At 32.5% G+C, this 23,197-nt stretch overlaps 3 protein-coding genes and 2 long non-coding RNA genes across 5 annotated transcripts; 1 reads left to right on the forward strand and 4 right to left on the reverse strand.

Moving 5' to 3' along the window:
* Positions 1-2,433: 2,433 nt before the first annotated feature.
* On the reverse strand, positions 2,434-8,805 carry LOC124454636. The gene is made up of 3 exons (XR_006951549.1): positions 8,680-8,805; positions 3,807-3,896; positions 2,434-2,705 (listed from the first exon to the last, which is right to left on the reverse strand). It is a non-coding gene; the product is annotated as an uncharacterized LOC124454636 (long non-coding RNA).
* A 3,607-nt stretch (positions 8,806-12,412) lies between these two features.
* On the reverse strand, positions 12,413-13,767 carry LOC124454125 (52 kDa repressor of the inhibitor of the protein kinase-like). The gene is made up of 3 exons (XM_047004933.1): positions 13,417-13,767; positions 12,928-13,353; positions 12,413-12,628 (listed from the first exon to the last, which is right to left on the reverse strand). The coding sequence occupies exons 1-3, from the start codon at positions 13,765-13,767 to the stop codon at positions 12,413-12,415; spliced, it is 993 nt and encodes a 330-aa protein (XP_046860889.1).
* Positions 13,768-15,595: 1,828 nt separating this feature from the next.
* On the forward strand, positions 15,596-17,446 carry LOC124454126. The gene is made up of 2 exons (XM_047004934.1): positions 15,596-16,193; positions 17,367-17,446. Exons 1-2 carry the CDS (start codon positions 15,596-15,598, stop codon positions 17,444-17,446), a joined length of 678 nt encoding a protein of 225 aa, XP_046860890.1.
* Positions 16,605-18,579, reverse strand: LOC124454630. The gene is made up of 2 exons (XM_047005406.1): positions 18,102-18,579; positions 16,605-17,729 (listed from the first exon to the last, which is right to left on the reverse strand). The coding sequence occupies exons 1-2, from the start codon at positions 18,385-18,387 to the stop codon at positions 17,110-17,112; spliced, it is 906 nt and encodes a 301-aa protein (XP_046861362.1). The 5' UTR covers positions 18,388-18,579; the 3' UTR covers positions 16,605-17,109.
* Positions 18,580-20,989: 2,410 nt separating this feature from the next.
* LOC124454632 lies at positions 20,990-22,142 on the reverse strand. Its single transcript, XR_006951545.1, has 2 exons — positions 21,590-22,142; positions 20,990-21,344 (listed from the first exon to the last, which is right to left on the reverse strand). It is a non-coding gene; the product is annotated as an uncharacterized LOC124454632 (long non-coding RNA).
* Positions 22,143-23,197: the final 1,055 nt, after the last annotated feature.

Here is a 23,197-nt window from a genome sequence, read left to right on the forward strand (position 1 = left end):
ATGGTTTTGTTCTTGAACCCTTCCAAATTTTTCTGCATCATGTTCATAATTTTGAATATAATGCAATTTTTTTCTTAAAATTTTATTTTCATTTTGAATATCTTTACATATTTTTTTAATGCAACAAGCGTAAAACTTTCGTTAACATCATCCATCTCAAATTAAAAATTATAATAAAATTTTCTTCTTAATACAGTTATGAGTATATATATGTATTAATCGACTACTAAGACATCGTCTTTGTCTTCAAGTTTTTTTAACAATGATTTATTTATATCAATCAATTCATTTTTTTTCACATAAAGATTTATTTACTATTTTCATTTCTTCAATAGTTAGAAATAATGTTTCTTCTCTTTCCACAAAATCTTTATTCTTTTCTTCAGCAATTCGAAGTCTTTCTTCTAAATCCTTTATCTTTTGTTCTGTTATTTTTTCCAACACGTAATTTGTGATTTGAACTTGATTACTATAATTTTCAAGCGATATTTCAGCTATAATTTTTTATCTTTTCTCTTTCTTTAACAGCTTCAAAATATTCGTCAAAAAGTATTGATTAGTCTCACGAGATAAATCAAAAATCTATTCATATATCCAAAACTCTCTCATTATCCATATTTAAAATATTTTATCTTCTCTAATAATTTCTTCATTGAATTTAAACCATGTCTTTTTTGTTTAAAAATCCAAGCGTTCTCTTTATATATACCAGTATCGTCTATAGATTGCATACATATTTTGAAATAATCATATTGTTCATCATTTTTATGGTAAATTGTATAAAAATATTCGTTGGTTAAAACACTATCTACAAGTAAAAAGTTCTCATCCATTTTTGTTCATGTCTTCATTTGTTCGTTCATCTTTATACGTAGGATCAGAAAAACCAAAAGGTAGATAAATTTGATTTTTTTCATTTTTCTTGAGTGTATTCACATACATTTGAGAATAACTTCCAACAATATTAGAGAATTTCAAATCTCTCCATGCCATTTTTTTAAATCATTATATAAATCAGAAGAAACAAACAAAGCGTTTAACAAATCGATATATCCATGAATTAATGAACATAAAGTAACTTCATTTTCTAACACCACTTCTTTAAAAATTTTTCTCTCTCTTTCTTCTTCCTCGTAAGCTTTATTTATTCTTTCCAAAGTTTCAGAAGGGATAGATGCCATTGATATCTTTATATACAATATACAAACCAAAACTTCATACAACGATACTATTGATATGATTGAATAGTAAATTTCACAACATATGTTTATAACAACAACCAACCAAGCAAATAAATACTTCGTTATCTACATTTTTCTTTAAAAACAAATTGTGTTCATTTTCTTCATATTTATTCAAGTCGAAAACCACCTCTTCGTTTTTTTCTTCATTATACCATGGTGTATTTCTTAAATCATTGTACAAATCTTCATTCTTCAAAATATATCTAATAATCCGAATATAATCATGAATAGAAGAAACTAATTTCTCATTACAAACAATCATATCTTTTAAAAAGTCTTTCCTTTTTTTTCGGGTATTTTTTCCCATTCAGAAAGATATGTTTGTGCTCGTTGTAAATTTTGTTCCATATTATATCAATAGAGTTAAAAGCAACAACAAAAAGAACACACTTATATATAAAATAAAATGAGTAAAATTTATGAATTTTTAACTTAATTTAATTGTAGTAAATGTATATATATCTATTTTTTACCAAATAATTATAAATATGTTAGTGAATTAACTTTTAATGAATTTATTACTTACCATATAAATCATATTGAATACGAAAAAAAATAAATAAAAAAATTCAAAAAAGAATTTAAAAAATGGAAAAAAGAAAAAACACTTTATATTATCAAAAAATTTTATAAAAGTGTAAACTTACTATTTTTTATTCATTTACTAAATAGGTAGGGTATAAAAAACTTAAGTGAAAATGTCTATTGGTAATATAAAGATAATATATAGAGATCTATTTTATAACTATTGCTTTTCTTGTAAAGCGTGTCAAAAATATAAAATTCATCATAATTTATACTCATTTCCAAGTCAATTACAACATATTCATTTTCATGCTGACAATTGTTGCACAGAAAACAAAAAAGAAAAAGAATATTTTGCAAAGAAACTAGAAATAGTTGACGAAGATATAAAGAAACTGAATTCTAATAGAGAAATAAATAAAATCATTATACCATATGATCACATCTTTAAGCTGTATATGAAATTACATTATAAATATTGTTTTAATTGTTCATTTTGTCAAACTCATAATATTAAATTATTGTGTTATGGATGTTCGCCATTATCAATTGAAGAATCTATCAAGTATCACGCAGAGTTTTGCTGTGAAGGAAACGAAAATTTAAAGAAAAAAATTGAAAAAGAAATTGAATTTATCGAAAAAAAAAGAAAGAAGGAAAAAATAAAAACATGATAGTTTATTGTAATAATTTGCGTACAGATTAAATTGCAAACTTTATTCATTTTCATACTGACATTTAATGGAAAATGCCTGATTTATTTTGGAAAAAATGGATGAAAACAAAAAATAGTATTGCGAATGAAAGATATAGAAAATTATTTTATAAATATTGTTTTTATTGTAAAGAATGTCAAAGATATCAAATGGAAGCTTTATATAGCACTTCATTACCAAAAAATCCAACATATTGTGTTTTTCATCATTTGTATGTTTGCTGTAAAGAAAAAGAAGAAATAAAAAAATTGAGGAAGAAATTATTTTTATTGAAGAAGTTAGGAAAGAAAAAACTTAAAATCAATATGTCATATAACACATACCATACAAGCAAAATCAATACAGAATACAGCAAATTGTTTTATAAATATTGTTATCATTGCAAAATATGTTTTGATTACGAAATTGATTTGAGTTTGAAAATTTACCAACACCAACTGCAGCAGAAAGTATTGATTATCATGCAAACGTTTGCTGTAAAGACAAAAAGAATTAAAAAGAAAAATTGAAGAAGAAATTCAATCGATAAAAGAAGAAGAAAAAAAGAGGAAAATAAAAGATATGTTAAGAAAGAAATTAAAGAAAAAAAAGAAAGAAAAACACATTATTTTATTTTTCTTTTTTTTAAGAAATTTAAATTATTGAATGGAACAAAATAAAAGTGATTATTTTCTTGAAAATAAAAGTGATAATTTTCTTAAAAAGGAAAGATATAAAAAATTATTTTATAAATATTGTTTTATTGTAAAAATGTCAAAGATCTCAAAACTTTTAAATAACGCATCATTACCAGTATACCCATCAGATTGTATTTTTATCATACATATACTTGCTGTAAAGAAAAGAAAGAATTACAAAAAAAATTGAAAAAGTTAATTTTATTCATAAAGAAAGAAATTATACAACGGTAAGATAATGTTATTAACAAAACTCAAATCAGAATATATTCATTTTAACCAAAGTTTGTTGTATTACAGAAAGAAAATACAAAAAAAGAAAAAATGAATGAAAATATTGATATAAAAACAAGACTACAAGAAATATCTTTATTTATAAAACAACAAATATTTTACTGCAAAAAGAAATAAAAGAAATAAATGATATGATAACAAAAGGAAAAGAAAATTTTTACATTCTTACAAATTACTTGATAAAATTAATGAATTAGAAAAAAAAGATAAAAATGTTTTATCTGAAAAATCAACATCTGATGAAGCAACTGGATTATCTGGTAAATCTAGTGCTCAAAAAACATTTAATTTACTTTGTAAAGGAGAAAAACCAGAAGCATTTAGTGAAGGTAAAAAAACATTTGATTTACCCAGTAAGGAGGAAAATCTATTAACATTCGGTGGATCTTGTCAATCAAAATTTGGTTTTGTGCTCAATGGTTCATGGCCTCATGATCAACCTAGTGGATTATTTTAAAAAAATTTTTTTAATATAACATTTTAAATTGTAAAAACATGTAATAAATTGTTTTTCTTGAATAAAATTGTTTTGCAATTTTTTACATTTTTTTTTCATTTTTTTACATTATTAAATTTATTTTTTTACAATTTTTTTCAACTTTTTTCAATTTTTTACAATAAATTTCATTTTTTTACAATTTCCTCTATATTTATACTTTTTTCTATATCTAGTTGTATCATAAATATTCAATCACTCAAAGACAGAAGATGTCTTTCAAAAGTAGAATTAATTCAATTATTCAAGATCTGAAATTTTTTTGGAAATATGATGGTCAATACTTGTTTATGACAAGTCTTCTTCATATTGGATTTTTTTTCTGTCTTCATAAAGTAACAACGTGTTTGGTTCAGCCTGCTAATATTGGTGTTTGTGATTAAATTTATCTCCACTTTTTTTGGTAAGCATATTTTAATTTTTATTATTTATTAACATTATGACACTTACTTGTTTATCATCATTTTTTTAGAAAAAATTTTATTAAATATTAGAATGTGTGACATACGAACGAAGTCTGGTTTTTATCCATATCTTTGTATGCTGATGAAAAGTTGGTTTAAGTAGTATTGGTCCGATAATGAATTTGGTGAACTATATGAATCCTTTTATCGATTTTATATTGTGGATAAAGCATTGAAGCGAGACAATTTGTATCATCAATAAATTGGACTTTGGACTTTCCATATTTTCATTCCAAAAATTGGACTTTGGACTTTCATCCATGTAATTATTTTGTATTGTATTTGAAAAATATCTTTTTTTATAAAATCTTCTTGTTTATATATTTTCTATTACTCTTATTCACTTTTCTAATATATATATGTATATTATCACAGGCTCACCCTTCTCTATTTTTATGTTTACTACCGCTGACTGCCCCAAAAACGATCCCCCCGTTTTTTTATTATAAAATGTATTATGACTATTTTTAGACATAATACATTTTATAATAAAAAAACTTGAGCCTGCGATGATATATATATATATATATATATATATATATATATATATATATTAGTTAACTATTATGTTGGATCATATTAATAACATGAAGTCTTCACACGACCAGCTGAGAGAAATGGGAATTCAACATGACGATGAAGAACTAGCAATGACCTTACTCTCGAGTTTACCGGACAACTTTAAGCCACTTATCACTGCATTGGATGCAGTGGGAGAAGACAGTTTGACTTTTCAAAAGGTGAAAGGAATGCTATTAAATGATGCTGACAGAGTTGCTGATTTGAACAAGGTCGAAGATGCTTATACAACACATCGATATTTTAAAGGGAGAGAAAAGAAATCAAAGGAGCAATGCAAGAAAGAAAATTATAGTAAACACACATTTCGAGGAATTTGCCACAACTGTAAGAATAGAGGACACCTTGCAAGAGATAGCCCACAACGCAAGAATTACAACTCTGGAAATTCAAACAGAGAAAACAGAACAGCTTATCATGCTGAGGTATAGTAGAATGAAGCAAGAGATGATGATGAAATAGCATTATTTACAAGTGGTAATAGTAAAAGATACGGCTGGATCATAGACTCTGGCGCTACCCAACATATGACATTTGAGGTAAATAATCTATCTGATTATTTTGAATTCAAGCAGCCATGTAAAGTTAATTTAGGAGATGATCGAGTGATTTTTGCTTATGGAAAGGGCACATACAGGTTATGCACTAATCTAAAAGGGAAAAGCCAAAGAATTGCATTGAAAAGTGTTCTCCATTTACCTGATTTAAAAAGGAACTTGTTATCAGTTCAAGCAATGATTAAACTGGGAGCAACTGTTGTTTTTAAAGATGATGAATGTACAATTTCTGAAGATTCAAGGTTTCTGGGAATTGGAGAAATGCAAGGAAAGTTGTATATGCTTAAAGTTATTCAAAGAGAATATGTGCATGTTGCTGAGAACAATCCCAAAATGGAGTTATGGCATTGTCGATTTGGACATTTGGGAAAGGATAATTTGTCTAAACTAGTCAATAATGATATGGTGACAGGAATGGTGAGTTCAAAAGATGAAGATATGTCAGACGTGTGTGAAGCATTTATAATGGGGAAACAGTGCCATGCACCGTTTCCTAAAAGAAGTTTCAATCGTGCGACTGAATTGTTTGAAATAATCCACAGTGACGTTTGTGGCCCAATGAATGTCAAATCGTATGGAAAATTTCAGTATTTTGTGACATTCATAGACAATTATTCACGATACACGCAAGTATATTTTCTTAAAGGTAAAAATGAAGTGTTGGAAAAATTTCAACAGTTTGTCAATGAAACAGAAAATCGTGGTAAAAGAATCAAAGTCTTCGTTCGGACAACGGTGGAGAGTATTGTTCAAGAGAATTTGGTGATTATTTGAAGTCAAAAGGAATAACCCACCAAACAACAGTTCCATATTGTCCTGAACAAAACGGCACCGCTGAAAGGTTGAATGTACAGAATCTAGTTTACGTCATGCAGGTATGCCAAAAGAATTTTGGGCGGAAGCATTGAATACCGCTGTATACATTCGCAACCGTAGCCCGTAGTCATCAAATGAAATTACACCATTCGAGATGGTTCATGGTGAAAAGCCAAACGTATCGCATCTAAGAGTTTTTGGATGTATTGTATATATGCATATCCCTGATGCTAAAAGAAGTAAATTAGATAAGAAATCAGCTAAATGTGTATTCGTTGGATATCTGGAAAACATCAAAGGATATAAACTATACAATCTCGAAAAGAAAGCATTTTCTCGCAGTCGAGATGTCATATTTGAAGAATGGAAATTTCACGAATGCAAGTCCAAGGACAGTTCTGAGTTTGACCGCAAGAATGATGATAATAAGACTACTGAAATCGAGGCAATTATCAATACAGAAAACCGTACGGGAGAAATTACAAATGAAGTAGATCATCCTGAAGATAATGTTCCAATACCATGTAATGGTCCAGTGGGAGCCACGTATGAAGATAACTTTCTAAGAGATGTGGTAAATATCAATCCACGACGTGAAAGGCGACCACCACAAAGATTTAATGACAAATTATATAATTGCAGAGAAGATTTAACCGCAGATATTTATTGGCCAAGTACTATCGCTGAAGCATGGAATGGAAAGAACAGTAACGAATGGAAGAAATCTACAGAGTTGGAATACAAATCATTAATCGAGAATGATACGTGGGATCTTGTACCACCACCCAAAAAGAAAAATGTGATTTTTAGTAAGTGGGTGTTTAAAATCCGATGGAACAGTCCAAAGATTTAAAGGTAGACTGGTAGCACAAGGCTACACTCAATCACCAGGTATAGATTATGAAGAAGTGTTCGCACCTGTTGTAAGATATACTTCGATAAGATCGTTACTTGCAGTTGCCACAATTTGTGACTGGGAAGTCCACCAAGTCGATGTTAAAACTGCATTCTTACAAGGAAATCTGGAAGAGGAGATTTATATGAAACAACCCGATGGATTTGTTGATAAAGAACGACCAGGTTACGTTTTAGATTAAAGAAAAGTATATATGGGCTTAAACAAGCGGCGAGATGCTGGAATAACGCGATTAACACTTATCTGTTATCAATTGATTATACGAAATGCACTGCTGATCCCTGCATCTACATCAAATCAGTGAAGTCTAAAGATCGTACAATTAAGTTCGTAATTGTAGCGATATATGTTGATGATATGATGTTCTTTTCAAATGATGTTTAGATGTTGCAACAAGAAAGAAAGCGATGGCAATGAAATTTCAAATTGAAGATTTAGGAGAGCTGCACCACATCCTTGGAATGACAATTTTAAGAAATCGAGGATCACGAACAATGTCTATTACTCAAACAAATTATTTAGAAGGTGTGCTCAAGAAGTTTGAGATGGATAATTGTAAGTCTGTTTCAACACCCTTGGAAACAGGAAAGAAGTATGAAAAATTGTCAGATGAAAATGAATCATTTGATAGACGAACCTATCAAAAAGCAATTGGTTGTTTAACGTACGCAGCAACAATCAGTAGACCAGATTTGTCCACAGCCGTCAGCATACTGTCTAAGTTTATGTCTAATCCTAGTATACAGCATTGGAAAGGAGTGAAGCGAGTATTTCGTTACATTAAAGGAGCACTGAATTATGGCTTGGTTTATACTGCTAAAAATGCAAGCACGATTTTGACAGGATATTCGGATGCAGATTGGGTAAGAGACATTACAACTCGACGTTCAACAACAGGATACGTTTTTCAAGTACAAGGTAACACAGTAAGTTGGTGTAGTAAACGGAGGCAGAGTACATTGCTCTGAGTACTAATAGTCAGGAAGGGATTTGGTTAAGAAGATTGCTGGAAAATATTTCAAAGAAACAAGATTGCCCCACCATCCTATAAAAAAGATAATCAAGGAACGATTGAGTTAACTAAGAATCCAAAATTTCATAATAGAACAAAGCATATCAATATATCGTATCATTGCGTCAGAGAGCAAGTTGAGAAAAAGAACATTACTATCAAGTATTGTAGAACTGAAGATATGTTAGCGGATGTAATGACTAAAGGATTAACAAAAATCATTTTGAAAAATGTAGAAGCAAACTGGGACTTTTGGAAGTTTAAGAACGACGAAGTATATTATCTATGAACACTATTAGTTAAAATTTATTAAATATACTATGATTATTAAGTGGGAGTGTTAGAGGGGAAACATATTTATAATAATCACATTAGTATATTACCAGTCCGCGTGACTACAGTTACGTAATATCGTTTTCGCTCTCTTCATACTTTGTTATGTTGATGAACACACTGTTATTGTTATACAAATAAAATCCATATTAATCACAATGATGTGACTGATCATTTTAATAGTCTCGACATATGTTAAGGCTATTTTCGCAATTGATCAATTTAGCAGGTCATTTATACATCTTTTATTTCTTAACTGGTACCAGTTATCGCCAAACTACAGTCAGTTGACAAATTAAAAATCAGTAATTAGGAGCACTTACCCTCCCCCCCCTCGACGTTGAGTGTGTGCACGTGTGTTATTTTTGCCAGGGGGTAAGAAAGAGAGTGTTCGGTATGTTTATTTGTATAGACAAAGACAATTTCAGCGTGGAGAAGGGATTATTTGCTCTTAGCAACCTTTCTTTAAGTGTGGAGAAGTAGCATTTCAACAAGCAGAAGTTAACATTTGCGTGGAGCAGTTCGTTTTCCATAGAGTACATTATATTCGTACGGAGAACACTCGGGTTTGTACGGAGAAACTTGATTTGAATGTAACAGCTACATATTTCTACGCCGAAGCTGTGGCACAAACGGGCCACCGTACCTATACCAACCTGGACGATCTACATCTACAAACATGTAGTATTCGTTGTATTATTTACATTGTTCTTAATTGTCGCCTTTCGCCTGCAATTTTCAGTAAATCAAAATTAACGTTGCACTAAAATGTAAACCAGTCAAACGCGTCGAGCGCGTCGAACGTCCTCAATGAGTCAACGACAAATAGATAGCTGTAGGGTAGATTTGAATAATATATACTTATTTCATGATATACTATTAACCGAGCCGAGGACTCGAGCTTGGACCCAGTGTCGCAAATTTGCAAACCATTCAGAAGCCGACTCGTCGCGCATAAATAATTCTTGATATCCAATTTAAACCAATTTAATATTTGTTTTATTATTCATTTTAACTAACGGAACTATTATTAAAGCATATTAATGTAAAATATTTTTGAAACCTTCGCTAATTTGTTTTTGTCAGACAGTTTATTCATTTTCGTCTTGTTTAAAATTTTTGTAATATGTTCAAAGCCAGCTTCGCCGCATTTTTAGTGTTTTCTCATCAAATGTACATTTAATTTGATCGAAGGAATGCCTTTAACTTGACTGTTGGGGCTGATCCAACTATGCAGCCTTTAATAATAGAATTCCCAAACTATTTTAATTAATAGTTGAATTTAAGCTTTCGATCTACTAGAAAATTGCTGTTCCTTGGTATAACAATAAATTTCAGATGCGCAGGAATTTTTGTTACAGTCAAACTTTTCTATTAATCTATTTTTTAATACCTTGTGAGTGTCAAATTAACAACATTTCTCGTTGCATACGAGTTGTAATTCTTGATTTGTTAACTGCTGGTAAGTATAGAACTCAGCATGACTTCAACCATGAACTTTAAATCGAATGTATATATATTTGAATATGTACAACAAACACAAATCATGATTATCCAAAGCGCTTGCGACATATTTCGATGTTGACAGGAAAGAACGTTTGGCTCCAAGAGCACATTCAATTGTGTACAAGTAGAAATAAAGACTTCCTTAGAACTCTGCATCAACTTCGTAGAAAATTGGAACTTTAAATTTTCTATGTTTCCTATGAAAATTAGAGATTTTTAGCCCGTGACATCCTACCCGCGAATCGCTACTCTAAGTTACACAATTCGCAAATAATACCTAACTTTGGAGGCAAAATTTGTGAACTTATGTCGGTCCGTTTATATGCAAGAAATTTTCGAACTACGCAATAAAAAAGGAGAGGGCTTAAACTGGTAATATAAAGAGTTCAAGGTCCGCATTCAAGCTACAGTAAAATATTTAAATTTGATCAGTTGTCTCAAAGCAAACATCTGTGCCTTGTAAGTTTTGTTTGTGTAATTAATGTACTTGATAATATCATTGGTAACAGTGGTGGTGTAAAACCGCATGAAATTCATTAAGACGGTCGATTCTATGTCCTTCCAGCAAAGTTTGTGTGATACTAAAATACATGTCGTCACAAAACAATTTTGCCATTTCCGATTGAGTATTAGACTAGATACACAAGTTCTTCTTTTAAATGATAATAGGTTTATTAGTAGGTGCATTTATAAACGTATACGCGTCATAATTCACTGTAAAAATCCAATCATCACAAATCGAACATCTACATTTCAAATCAAGCAACGTACACAATTCAAAACGAGCAAACATTCAAAACAAATACTCGCAACTCAAAGCATTACTCCAATGGAGCATAAAATCTTCACATCGAACGTGCGTTACAGACCATAGAAGGTCAAAGTTTTAGGATTCTATAGAGTGTTTGCACCTACGTTCAATAAGAGCTAACAATTTCAACTGCTGTATACTTTTACTTTTAAAAATAAATCGAACAATTTGAAATCAAATATACACCGGAAATCATATACCGACTCAACGCCGTAAATTGATGCTGTGTCAATACTTGGAATAGAAGTATGACCTGTTATATTTCTTTGTCTATTTTACTTGGTAAAAGGAGATAAAATCCTCCATTTTTTATATTCTACATATATATTTAAGCTTTGTGTATAAATGTTGTAAATATAAGTATGTGAGAGATTGATTGAAAGAAGACATCCTATTTCATAATTTCAAAGAAGCAGTTTGTTTTAGACCAGAGTTTGCAGTGACCTTGATCATCAATTATAGTAATGACCGTTTGAAACCAGTGGCGGATACAGGCCAATCGTTTACCTCCCTCAAAGTAGCATTACTATGAGTGCTCGTTTTAGCGCCGCAGCGTTGTAACTTTTTTTGATCGTAAGAGCAGCGCGGTAACAGGGGGCGGCGCTTAAAAGAAGCAGTGGCAAAACAAGGATTTCGGATTAAAGAAGCACTTAATATAATCAATAATTTTGACTGTTTCGCTCAATATCAGAGCTCATCAGCATGCCTAGGCATGCTTCTAAAAAGCAGCCAGACATGGACAGTCTACTTGACTGCCATTTAGTTAAATGGTTGCGAAACTTTGCCTTAATGATGCTATTATTTTAAGTTTCTTGTTTTCATGTTTGATGTTTGATTGTTGTTAATAATGACTATACGAACTTTAATCTTGTGTTATCCATAGCAAATCTGTCGATAACTTCTGACGTTTCGGGCACAATTTCTTGATGAACTCTCATCATGGCCAAACCGTTTAGACGCTCTGAAACCATCGTACTTCGCTTATAATTTTTCAGTTCGCGCAAAACTGAGAAAGAGCGTTCGCATTCACAAGATGTGATAGTAAGGGTTCCAAGAATACGAAGAATAATTTTGATGTTTTCAAAGCTTTCAAATTTTAAAGCTTTTAAAGTTGCTGAAATTGAGTCTGTAATGGTTCCTTCGTAATCAACCCAATAAGTTTCCCAAAGCAAAATCTCTGAGTCCAAAGCCAATGGATTGGGTAGGTCATCGTGATAAAAATTGGAAACAACTTTGAATTTTTCTTTCCAATTCATGCCATTGTTAAGAAGAGAAATCATTTTATATGGTACAATGCTAAGCCCATTGTACACATTAACGCTATCAGTATTGAAACGAGCTTTCAACGCAGAGTTTAGGTGGTCAACAAGTGGAATAGAAAAAATTCTTTTATAGTACTCAGATGTAGTTTTATAGGGACATTAGCTCGTGTTGTCTGTCTTCCCACTGTCCTTGGCTTTGCTTCATCAATATCTAATTCTCGAGCCAGTGCGAGACTCTTCATACCATGTATCGTGATACTTATCAATGGAATTCCTAACATTAACAACAAAAGTTTTCAACGATGTAATAAGATGTAAACCATCCATAATGTCAATACTCTTCCCTTGAAGAAGCTGAGTAACACCAATTGTAGAATCAAACACATTTCTACAAATAACCAGGGCAACAACAAAATCAAACTTTTCCAAAAGATCAAGAAGTTCAGAGGCATCCGAAGAAACATTGAGACTGTGATCTTTATCTACATTTTTCTTCATTTCTCTCAACGTTTTAAAACAGGAATAAGAAGCTGCTGGAAAGTATCTAAGCCGTCGATTCTCTCAACCCACCTAGTTCGACACACATCTATTAATTTCTTTTTCCTACCGGCTGATAAAGAACCATGAAGGTCAATATTCTTTTCTAAAGGTATTTGTCGTGTAGGGGAAATATTAAAAAAATCAGAAACTTTTTTAACTCTATTGAGCATCGATTTTACATCCATTATATTAATAGACTCACAAATCGCTAAATTTAATCTGTGGCTGTAGCAATGGGTAAAAAGAGCCTTATCATTCAAACGACGCAAATGAGCAGCCATCCCATTAATATGACCAGCAACAGCACCTGCCCCATCATATCCCTGTCCTCTACAATCAGCAATAGAAAGACCAAGGTTGCCTAAAGCATCAAGAACAACCTTAGCAAGCTGTTCACCTTTTAAGCCCCATTTACAAGGAAGAAATCCAACAAACTCCTCCCTAATATCCATATTTTGGTCGATAAAACGCAAAACAAGAGACATCTGTTCAGTATTTGAGATGTCTCGAGCCTCATCAGCAATTACAGAGTAGAACCTGCTTGCTTTTAAGTCAGAAATGATTTTATCTGTTATTACTTCACCACAGCATTTAATAAGCTTGTTCTGGGAAGTTTTAGAAATATACGTCTGATTCCTACCACATGAGTTCAGATGGTCCTCTAACACCTTGTCCCCAGCACGCACTCTAAAATTAAGAAGTTCAACAAAATTCCCAACACCACCTGCAGAAAAATTACCAGTTTCAGGATGATAGTGCCCATCATCACGATGACCTCTAACGGCTAAGCCCAAACGACCACATGTTAAGACCGTATCGGTAATTGAACTTAATTTAGCCCGGTTACCTTCAACTTCTTTCTTAACCTTAGAATCAATAATAACATTAATGCCTTTTGTTTTACCAGACATGTTAGATTTGAAGGCAGAATAAACTGGAAAAGTAGAAGCATGCAAACCATTCAAACCATGAAAACTCATTTTGCCAGCACTCTCTTTGCCATCATGACGTTTTAGCATTTTGGATGCATCTGTCCAACGACGAAGTGGCTGAGAGAATAGGTTGGAAATTTTGAGGCCTTATCTTTAAAATTATCACCAAAAGGACACATGGCAAACAAAACCCCATCCAAGGATGGAGAATAACATAACCATTCATACCTTTCTAACCAATCATAACGAAAAGATCTTCCATTCGTTTTTGGGAATTCAAAATTTTCATCTGGTCTATAAACATTTACTATGAGATTGTAAATTTCCCCATCGCTCATGCCTTTTCTTTTTTCTCTGAAAGTTGCAACATCAAAATTAAGGGGAATATGACAGTCAACAAGAGAAGAAGCCTCACTAAATGACACTATTTTATCAGAAGGGGGTTTTTTGTAGCAAGTTGCATCAAGAGAAGAAGACTTGTCAATAGATAAGGTGCTAAGGCTAGACTTATCAGTTTTAAAATTACTGTTAGAAGGTTTATCAATGCAAGACAGCTGGAAGAATCGCTTAATATCTTGGTGTTCTTGTAGAGAAGAGTTGTCAGGATGCTTGCGCTTTTTGTTACACACTTTATGTTTTTCATTTTTTGTTGAGCAAAGAAGAGGAACATAATGGTTTGGCAAAAAGCTCTCGCCAGACTTAACCTTGCCTTCATAGCAGAATAATATGTGAACAGCAACATCCTTCACAATTGCTTCATTTGCCAAGCGAGGGTTTACATGTCTATTAAAAAGTAATTTGGGTCTTATGTCCCCACAATCTGGATAATAAGTAAATATTTCATTACCAATAACTGATGATAAGCCCAGAATACACAAGAAAGGTGACCAGGTACCATCATAACAATTTAAAATAGCTTCTTGCTTAATTAAATCCTCATTCTTTAAGCCGGAATCTAAACATGAGGCCGATACTGATAATGGCAAAAGATTAACAAGACTAAGGTCATGGTGCTCAGTCACTGCCAAAGAAAATGCAGGATGTTTATTGTAAAAATCACAATGAAGGTATAGCTCAAGGGAAGTCAGTATTCTTAAAATACTTACTAAGCTGTTGTCTCCTACAAGCAGCAAAGATACTGAGCTGTAAAGACAATTCCCTGATGCTTGAGATCTACAAGGTTCAAAATAATCCCTCTTTAGTTTAAATTTCTTTTGTGTTGTACTAAACAGCGTAACTTTAAATATTAAACATCCAATAATGTTATATTACGTATTTAAAAACAGCTAAGCACATGTAACATTGCCATATAAAGTTATTCATTCAGATTCTTAATTTTCCTTACATAGATAGTATACCAGTATTTCAGTTAAATTTATAAGTTATTATTCGCTTATTTAATTATTCGAATAAAATACAAACTTCGATTGGTAAACGAAGGATTTCTGCACTGGCAAGTAATGCAAAATATAAGAATTAAGGCGCATCTCCACTAGACGATTTTTGTGACGATCGTCTTAAATTTTCGCGACAATATTTCGAACACGAATTATAGGACGATTTTGTTAGTCATCTCCACTAGACGATTATTTCGCGGTGTTTTCCAATAAACAAAATGGCGTCTATAAATAAAAGATATATTCTATATTTGCTGCTTCGTAGAAGATATTTATTTCTTTACAATCTTCACCAAAAAATGCTCAGGGAGAACACCAAAACAAGAAAAAGGAAACGTCGATTTTGGATAAGAAAGCTGTACGAAGAAAGAAATGTGAAAGGAGAATATAAGCTATTGATAAATGATATGCGACTTCACGACCATGAAATGTTCTTTAGATACTTTCGTATGTTTCCAAAGACATATGAAAGTTTGCTAAAGTTGATAGGACCCGACATAAAGAAAGTTTCAACGAAAATGAGAGAACCTATTGGACCTGACCAAAGACTTGCAGTGACACTACGATATTTAACCACCGGTGATGCCTATTCAACTATTGGCGCTAATTATAGAATGAGTGCCACAACTGTTGGCAGAATAATCGATGAAACGTGCAATTCAATTTGGAATAGACTGAAGGAAGCAGGTTATATTGACACACCTTCTGGAGTTGAAGTATGGAGAAAAATTGCCAATGAATTCGAAGCTCGATGGAATTTTCCGAATGCACTTGGCGCAATTGATGGCAAACATGTGTTGATGTTTGCTCCTGATAATCAGTCATCCTCTTTCTTTAATTATAAAAAGACTCACAGTATTGTGCTCATGGCAGTATGTGATGCTCGGTACAAGTTTACTATGGTTGATATAGGTGATAGTGGACGGCAAAGTGATGGAAGTGTTTATGCTAACAGCAATTTAGGTTATGCTATAGAAAATAAACTCCTGAACACTCCACCTGATTGTCAAATTTCAAGTTCTAATAAGGTTTTACCATATGTTTTTGTTGGAGATGATGCTTTTGGTCTAAAAAGACATATGATGAAGCCATATCCATTCTCCAATCTTTCAGAAAGTAAGCTAGTTTTCAATTATAGGCTCAGTCGTGCAAGGAGGGTAATTGAAAACACATTTGGCATTTGTGCTAGTCGTTTTCGTGTTTTCCACAGGCCAATCATTGCAAAAGTACCCAAGGTTATTGCAATAACAAAAGCAGTGGTTGCACTGCACAACTTCCTGATGACTATAAATGAAACTGACAGAGAAAGTCACTATTACCTTTGTTGACCAGGATGGGCCAAATGGACTGCACCTTGGTGAATGGAGACAAGATGCAAATATTATGAATGGTATAGCTTCTATTCAAAATGTTGGGGCTTCAAGAAATTATGGTGGGGAAGCTAAATGGGTTAGAGAACAGTTTGAACATTATTTTAACAATGAGGGTGCTATTGACTGGCAATGGGACAAAATAGGCAAAGCAAAATAAATTGATTCTCGTTTTTTAATAGGACTTGGAAACAACTAATGAATAACATAAAATGTAGATAATTGTTAAGCTTTACAGGAATGTCATTATTTGGCTAAGCAACAGAATATCAATTATCACATATACAATGTTATTCATTAATTAACAATATTCTATATAGTCTATTTATGTAAGCATACAGGTTTTTTATATATGATGAGAAAAGAGAATTCATCAAAATGTTAAAATTAGTTTAGTAAATTGATTTTTTCAAACCCAAGAAAAAGTTCAAGGTAAATTGTAATCAATTCAAAGCAATGTTTAATCACTTTTATTATGTAATGAATTCTCATGATTCCCACCACATGTGAAATATTATTTTCAAACAAATTTGTCAGACCTATTATGCTTGTTTTGAGGTCACCAACACAGAAATAAAATTCATGTTTAAAAAAGGAAAAATCTTAAGAATATGTAAATACCAAAATTGTTATATTGTTAAAAACTGAATGCATATTTTATCTCATTGATCATCAAATTCTACGTCAAATAAAAGTTGTTGAATTTTAATTTTTGCTAATCTTAGCTTTTTTTTATCAAAGTCTTTCAGCACAGGTACAAGACTCATGCAAAATGCTGTAGCCTCATCATCCGCAGACTCTTTGTTAACAATTTTGATTAGTTGATCATCCATTTGCTTGATTTGTTGCAAAAATGGGTCATAAGTACTTTTTTCAGATGAAGGTCTTTTAAGCTTTTTTGAAGTATTTTCATCAATAGGTCTTTCAGGTGTCGGTGTTGTTAGAGTACACGGACTTGCAGGTACCGATAATGGTGACATAGAGCAAGATATCGGTTGAAATGGTGATGTGGAAGAAGTTGATATAGCAGGGGAAAAAGCATCTGATTGATCCTCAAAATTACCAGTTTCAATTACATGGCTGCATGCTGCAGGTGATATGTCAACATTGCTATGAGTTGGCAAATTGGAAGTTTTCTCATGAAGAAAACGCATCACTTCAAAATATTTGCATGTAGGTAGACATCCTGCAGGAGCACCTGATCTGGTCATGGCCCTTCTTTTGTCCAGGCATTTCTTTAAAGAATCTTTTAGATTTTTATAAATTTTCTGTAGGAATGCCACTAAAAAGTAAAAATTCAAAAACAAATTACCAAATGTCATCAAACACATATGACAAAGACTTGAATCAACTAGAATAAAAATATATGTTGTCTCGAATGAAAAAAAAGTTGAAATAGGCCACAACTCAGAAAGGCTGGCAGAAAAGAACTGTGTAAGTTAGACTAGGGATTCATTTTGGACTCACAGCATACAGACCCAAAGGAAATTTTTTGGTTTCATGCAGACACCAAACATCAACACAGTTCATTGACAGCCCTCCATTTTCATGTGTAACAATTACAATCCTAGAAGTATTTTTGTAGTAGGATATTGTTTGATTTTGGCATGTAGATAGGCAAAGGAAAACTGTAAAAAATGGAAGAAACTCGTACCTTCTTGATTAAACAATGATGACAATGCATTCCATGCATTCACTTTCATATTACGATTTTTGTAATTGGGATCACTGGTATCCCACAAGCATTTATATTCTCTTAATGCTTGGAGAAACATTTCTTTGTCAAAGGTATTGCCTTCCACAGAAAAATTGGACTTTTGAGACTGACTGTCCACTTCTGATGAGTGTGGAAGCTCTGTAATAATTAACTCAACTTCTGTTGTTTCTTCGTTACTAGTAGCCATGTTGAAATCATTAATATGAACTGCTAGGTTGGCCATGTGCAGTGTTTACTCATCTCTGATATTTGATTGGCTAAAATTTTGACGATCGTAAAGCGCTTGACGAAAAGTTAAAACAGTTTAAACTTTTCGTCAGAATCAAAATCGTCAAAAATTTCGTCCGAACGAAAAGCTTTTTGCCTCTGCGCATGTGTCGTCGCGAAAATTTAAGACGATCATCACAAAAATCGTCTAGTGGAGATGGGCCTTTACAAAACATCAGATATTGACAAGCTTATTAAAAATTCAGATAAAGCATCGTAATCGGACAGAAATAGAATAAAAGCTAAATTGAACAGCCATATAAACACATCGTTACCTGATTGCAGTGTAGATCTTTCCCTGCGATTTCATACTGCTTGGAATATATGTCCAGCGACAATATGCCGGTACAGTGAATTGCCCAGTTTTGATCGAAGCAAGTAAGATGAACATCTTGGCTTTGAATTCAACTGCCCGCGTAGCTCGTTGTACAGAAGCAACAGAGCTTCTTTGTTGTTGCTGTTCATTGCCTCTTGGGCTTCTAGAAAACAATCTCTATCCATTTTCAGAAGAAATTGCGTGCGGTAAATGTTAACGATACTAGTATCTCGAAAGTCGAAAGTCGAAAATAGTGAGGTACGCTTGCTGTACTTGAGGGAGTTGATAAAATGCACCAATAAAATGCACTGTTAGAATAAACATGGAACATCGTAACCAATCATAGACATTATTCCAAACAAAGTTCAAGGTCAAAACCAGCTTGTGCCTCAAAATATTCTCCTTATGCCTCAAAATTTTCCTTGGTACCTCAAAATTTCCTCAAGTCCCTCAGAAACCATGGTAACTGCAAGTTTTAGCCAATCAAAATGCTCATTCAAGCTTGGGTACCTCAGTAGCCGCTGACAAGTACCTCAAAAAAATCGCTTTGCTTCAAAAAGCAAACTATAAAAACTGGAATCAGATTTGAGTATTTTGCGATCAGATACTGAACGCTGATCGCAAATAGTAACTTAACTCAGTTAACTGGACTAAAACCTATGATCTCAATTATTACGTAATTCTTTGAAAATTTTATGTACCTCGCGTGAGGGTCTTGAGGTACCCTAGATCCGCCACTGTTTGAAACGCGCTAATAATTATTGCATTATGCAATTCCCGAATAATAGAAGGAATTATATACAATTCAATACGTGTCTGTTTACGTGCAAAGAGATAAATTTGATAAAAATATGAGATGAAGACTTTAGATATAAAAAGAGATCTTTTCCATTTAAAACCTATGACTTAAACTAGTTAAACTTCACTACGAGTTGTGTAACATGATTGATTTTTCCAAATAGATATTCACGATGATACAACAGTAACAAGATCATTTGACTTAATAGAAAAAAATTAGTACAACACAAACTACATCCATAGACAAAATGATTGGTTATAAATAATGTTCAGTTACATGAATTGCTTTAAAGGAGAAAAAGACCTATTTGAATTGGGCGAAGAAACAAAATTACCCTAAAAGCATTCATGATGAACCGTTTAAGTTGACCCATTGCCAATACTTAGCATTTAATGACCTGTAATTTTAATTTCAGACAGGAAGTTAAAAGGACTTATCACGTTGTAAACGAAGTCATTTTTTATAGTGATTTTTTGCAAGATTAATGTTTTCGTGGTCAAGGCTGAGAACCTCACAATAACCATTAGGCAAAAGCATTTTATGTAGTTAACATTGGTTTTAAAAAGCTGAGATTACTTAGACCATTGCCACTAGGATGCATTTATAGTAAAGTAATTTGAATGAATTGTTCCCACCTTTGTGCACAGTCTGTTTACAGGTATCAATATCGATGAGTTTTTAATTTCTCTGACTAAACAATTTAAGACTACCAGAATTTAAAATTATTTTGTATTTGCAGTATACAGTAGAGTTATTTCACATTAATTTAAACAACTGTGATCATGGGAGAGCATATTTATCTGCTTGCAGAAATTGACCAAGACAATATTTGATTACTTGTGACTAGTTGATTGATTTAAGTCAAGATTTAAAAAACACATTTTAATGGAAATTTTGAATGGGAACTTTGTCCAAGTATCAATGCTTCAGAATTATACGTTATTTTGAGTTCGTGATGCTTTAAAGAATGTTAAGTTTGCTTAAATACGTTTTGGATGGACGAAGTCAATCGACACGGACGAAGTCAATCGACACGGACAAAGTAAGAAATTTATGCAATTAATAAGCAAGAAAACTTATCAATACTCTTCTCACAAAACATGCTGGTGCCCAATGGTCACAACAAGGAGCTTTTCAATCCTCACCACGAAAAATTCCTGAAGAAAACCAATTAAGATTTGTACCTAGGTAATAATACAGCTGCCATGTTGATTCTTTAACCCCCCCCCCCCTCCCCCCCCAATGGCGTACAGAAAAACAGGGACGTCACGTGCGAACACATTATTTGGTCAAGTCGATTCAGTTAGTAAAGTTTAAAAAAGGATCACCGTCCTCATTTGCTAAAAAAACCTTTAGAAAACTACTTTATGTGCAATGTTGTAGTACTTTTTTTTTACATCACAAATGGGATCTCAAATTATTTACCGAGAAAATTAATAACGATTTTTAAAAGGAAATTTTATTAAATGACAAAAAAAAACAAAATGTAAATTTAAATATGTGGAGTAATTAACTATAACTAGTTTGCATGCATTGAAGATTAAAATGTTCCTTTTAATAGCAGTTATAGTACTTTACTATAACTTTTAACTCTGTCGTTCTCATCTTCTCCAATATAGCTGAGCCGTGTTCCTCTTTTGGCTATATTTTCAAAACTTCCACCCTCGCAGTTTAAATTAGGAAATAGGAGATAATCGTATTGTTGATCTGTCACGATGTATGATGACACTCCATCGCCACATTCACTATCTCCCTCGAAATATTTGCTAACATCATCACATCGGTCTTCTTCATAAAGCTGTGAAAATATCTGTCTCACATAAAATGGTCTCATCGTTAAATCGTCATAAATAATTAATGCTAGCTAGTCTAAAAGTGATGATTATTGATTGTAAATGAAAAACGTCATAGCTATATTAATAAGGATATAGATAATATAATATACGCCTATGTATATGTGTGTATGCATAAATATGTAATACATAGTGCTATATATGCCGGCATATTTTACATTTTTTCTCTTCGTACTAGCACATTTCTCACCTTGTACTTTCCGCAAAAGTTCCTATGCTGGAACAGCACTATGCCAGAACTACCTGGAATGATTCTTACCGAACCATTGATTCCATTCAGTTTTTGAAATCCTGTTCTCTCTTCTATAATTATTGTTTCACATTCTTCTTCAGGGCTACAGCTTTTGTACACAATCCACGCACCTCCGTTGCTTTCGGCTTCCGTGTAGTTAGTTAAGGCTGGCTTTAAGTTATAAGAACCATTCTTTAAATCTTGGCTGTGAATAGTCTCTTTAGTACGATCATCTTCATTTTTAAATGTGATCGACATGACTGAAATGGAAATATTTCCTTTCTTAATCGCAACTAACTGTTTGTGACAAATCCGAAAACTTGTTTCTTTTATATTATCTCATCCGACACGTGACTTATCTGCCTGTGCTTACGACTTGTATGTGTTGGTATGCGTGTGTACGTGTCGGTAAGTTTGAGAACAAACACCTACGTACGGAAATATGTGTCTAAAATACGTTTGCGAACTCCTGCACTTTTTATCGACGGGTTATATTTAAAAGTGGCAATGTGTAAACGAGAGAAGTTTTCGTCTTTACAGCTTCTGGCAGAAATTAAATGTAATAATTACAAAAAACATTGAGATTTGGAAAATTTTTTTGAGAACATATATTTTACTCGATCATGATCTTTTGCATAGCAATATGTGTACACCATAATGGATAAAAGAGCATTTCATTTTTGTCTTAAAAGCGTGATTTAACTTTCAAAAATAAAGTAATACAACGGTTCTACATAATTCTGATTGCGTGCTTTTCAAATTAATTATTTAATGGCATATAAATAATTGTTCCTTCACCTCGATCCGTGAGTTTGTTATGTTGATATTTAAATCTGCAATTGGAATAAACAACGGCATGCCGTCATTTCACATTTTAAAGTCGTTCTTACCAAAGGATTGCTTGGGTGTTGAAATGTAGTTTGGAACTTTCAATTTTCTCCAAACGAGGTAAACAGCGAAATGGACCTGCAATTAATTATTTGAATTTGCATAACTTCATTCTCATATAAACGTGATGCTATTGTTGTGACAACTGTTCGCCTGTGGTTTTGATCTGATAAAAAATTTTTGACCTTGACATCTTACTCTATTGTTCGCATCAAATTATTTAGTATGCTTTGACATGTTAAGTTAAAATTAAAACAAATTAAGTTCGTGCGTTGAAAAGGTATCTGTCCTTTTTTCTGTCGTTATCATCGGCAAGGGCGAATTTAGGAATTTGCAAATTTGCGGCACAGAAAAAAAAACCCAGGCGACTTTAAAACCCCGCACATCCTACAGTTTGTATAATCCTGTCAGATTTTCAGTAATAAGTAGAAATGAAGTTACTATTTACGATTTATAGTTATCCTTGCGTACGTGCGTTCGATCTGCAGCCGTGCAAAGATGAACGTAAGGCCTCTAATGCAAACCGCCCCTTAGAGCGTAATATTGCACAGAATAATATTCGTTATATTATTTACATTGTCCTTAATAGTCACCCGTTACCTGCAATTCTCAGTAAATCAAGATTAGCGTTGCACTAAAATGTAAACCAGTCAAACGCTTCTTGATTTGCTACAACGC

Source organism: Xenia sp. Carnegie-2017, unplaced genomic scaffold, assembly GCF_021976095.1.
Source record: "Xenia sp. Carnegie-2017 unplaced genomic scaffold, XeniaSp_v1 HiC_scaffold_3, whole genome shotgun sequence".
In the NCBI taxonomy this organism is placed as follows: Eukaryota; Metazoa; Cnidaria; class Anthozoa; order Malacalcyonacea; family Xeniidae; genus Xenia; species Xenia sp. Carnegie-2017.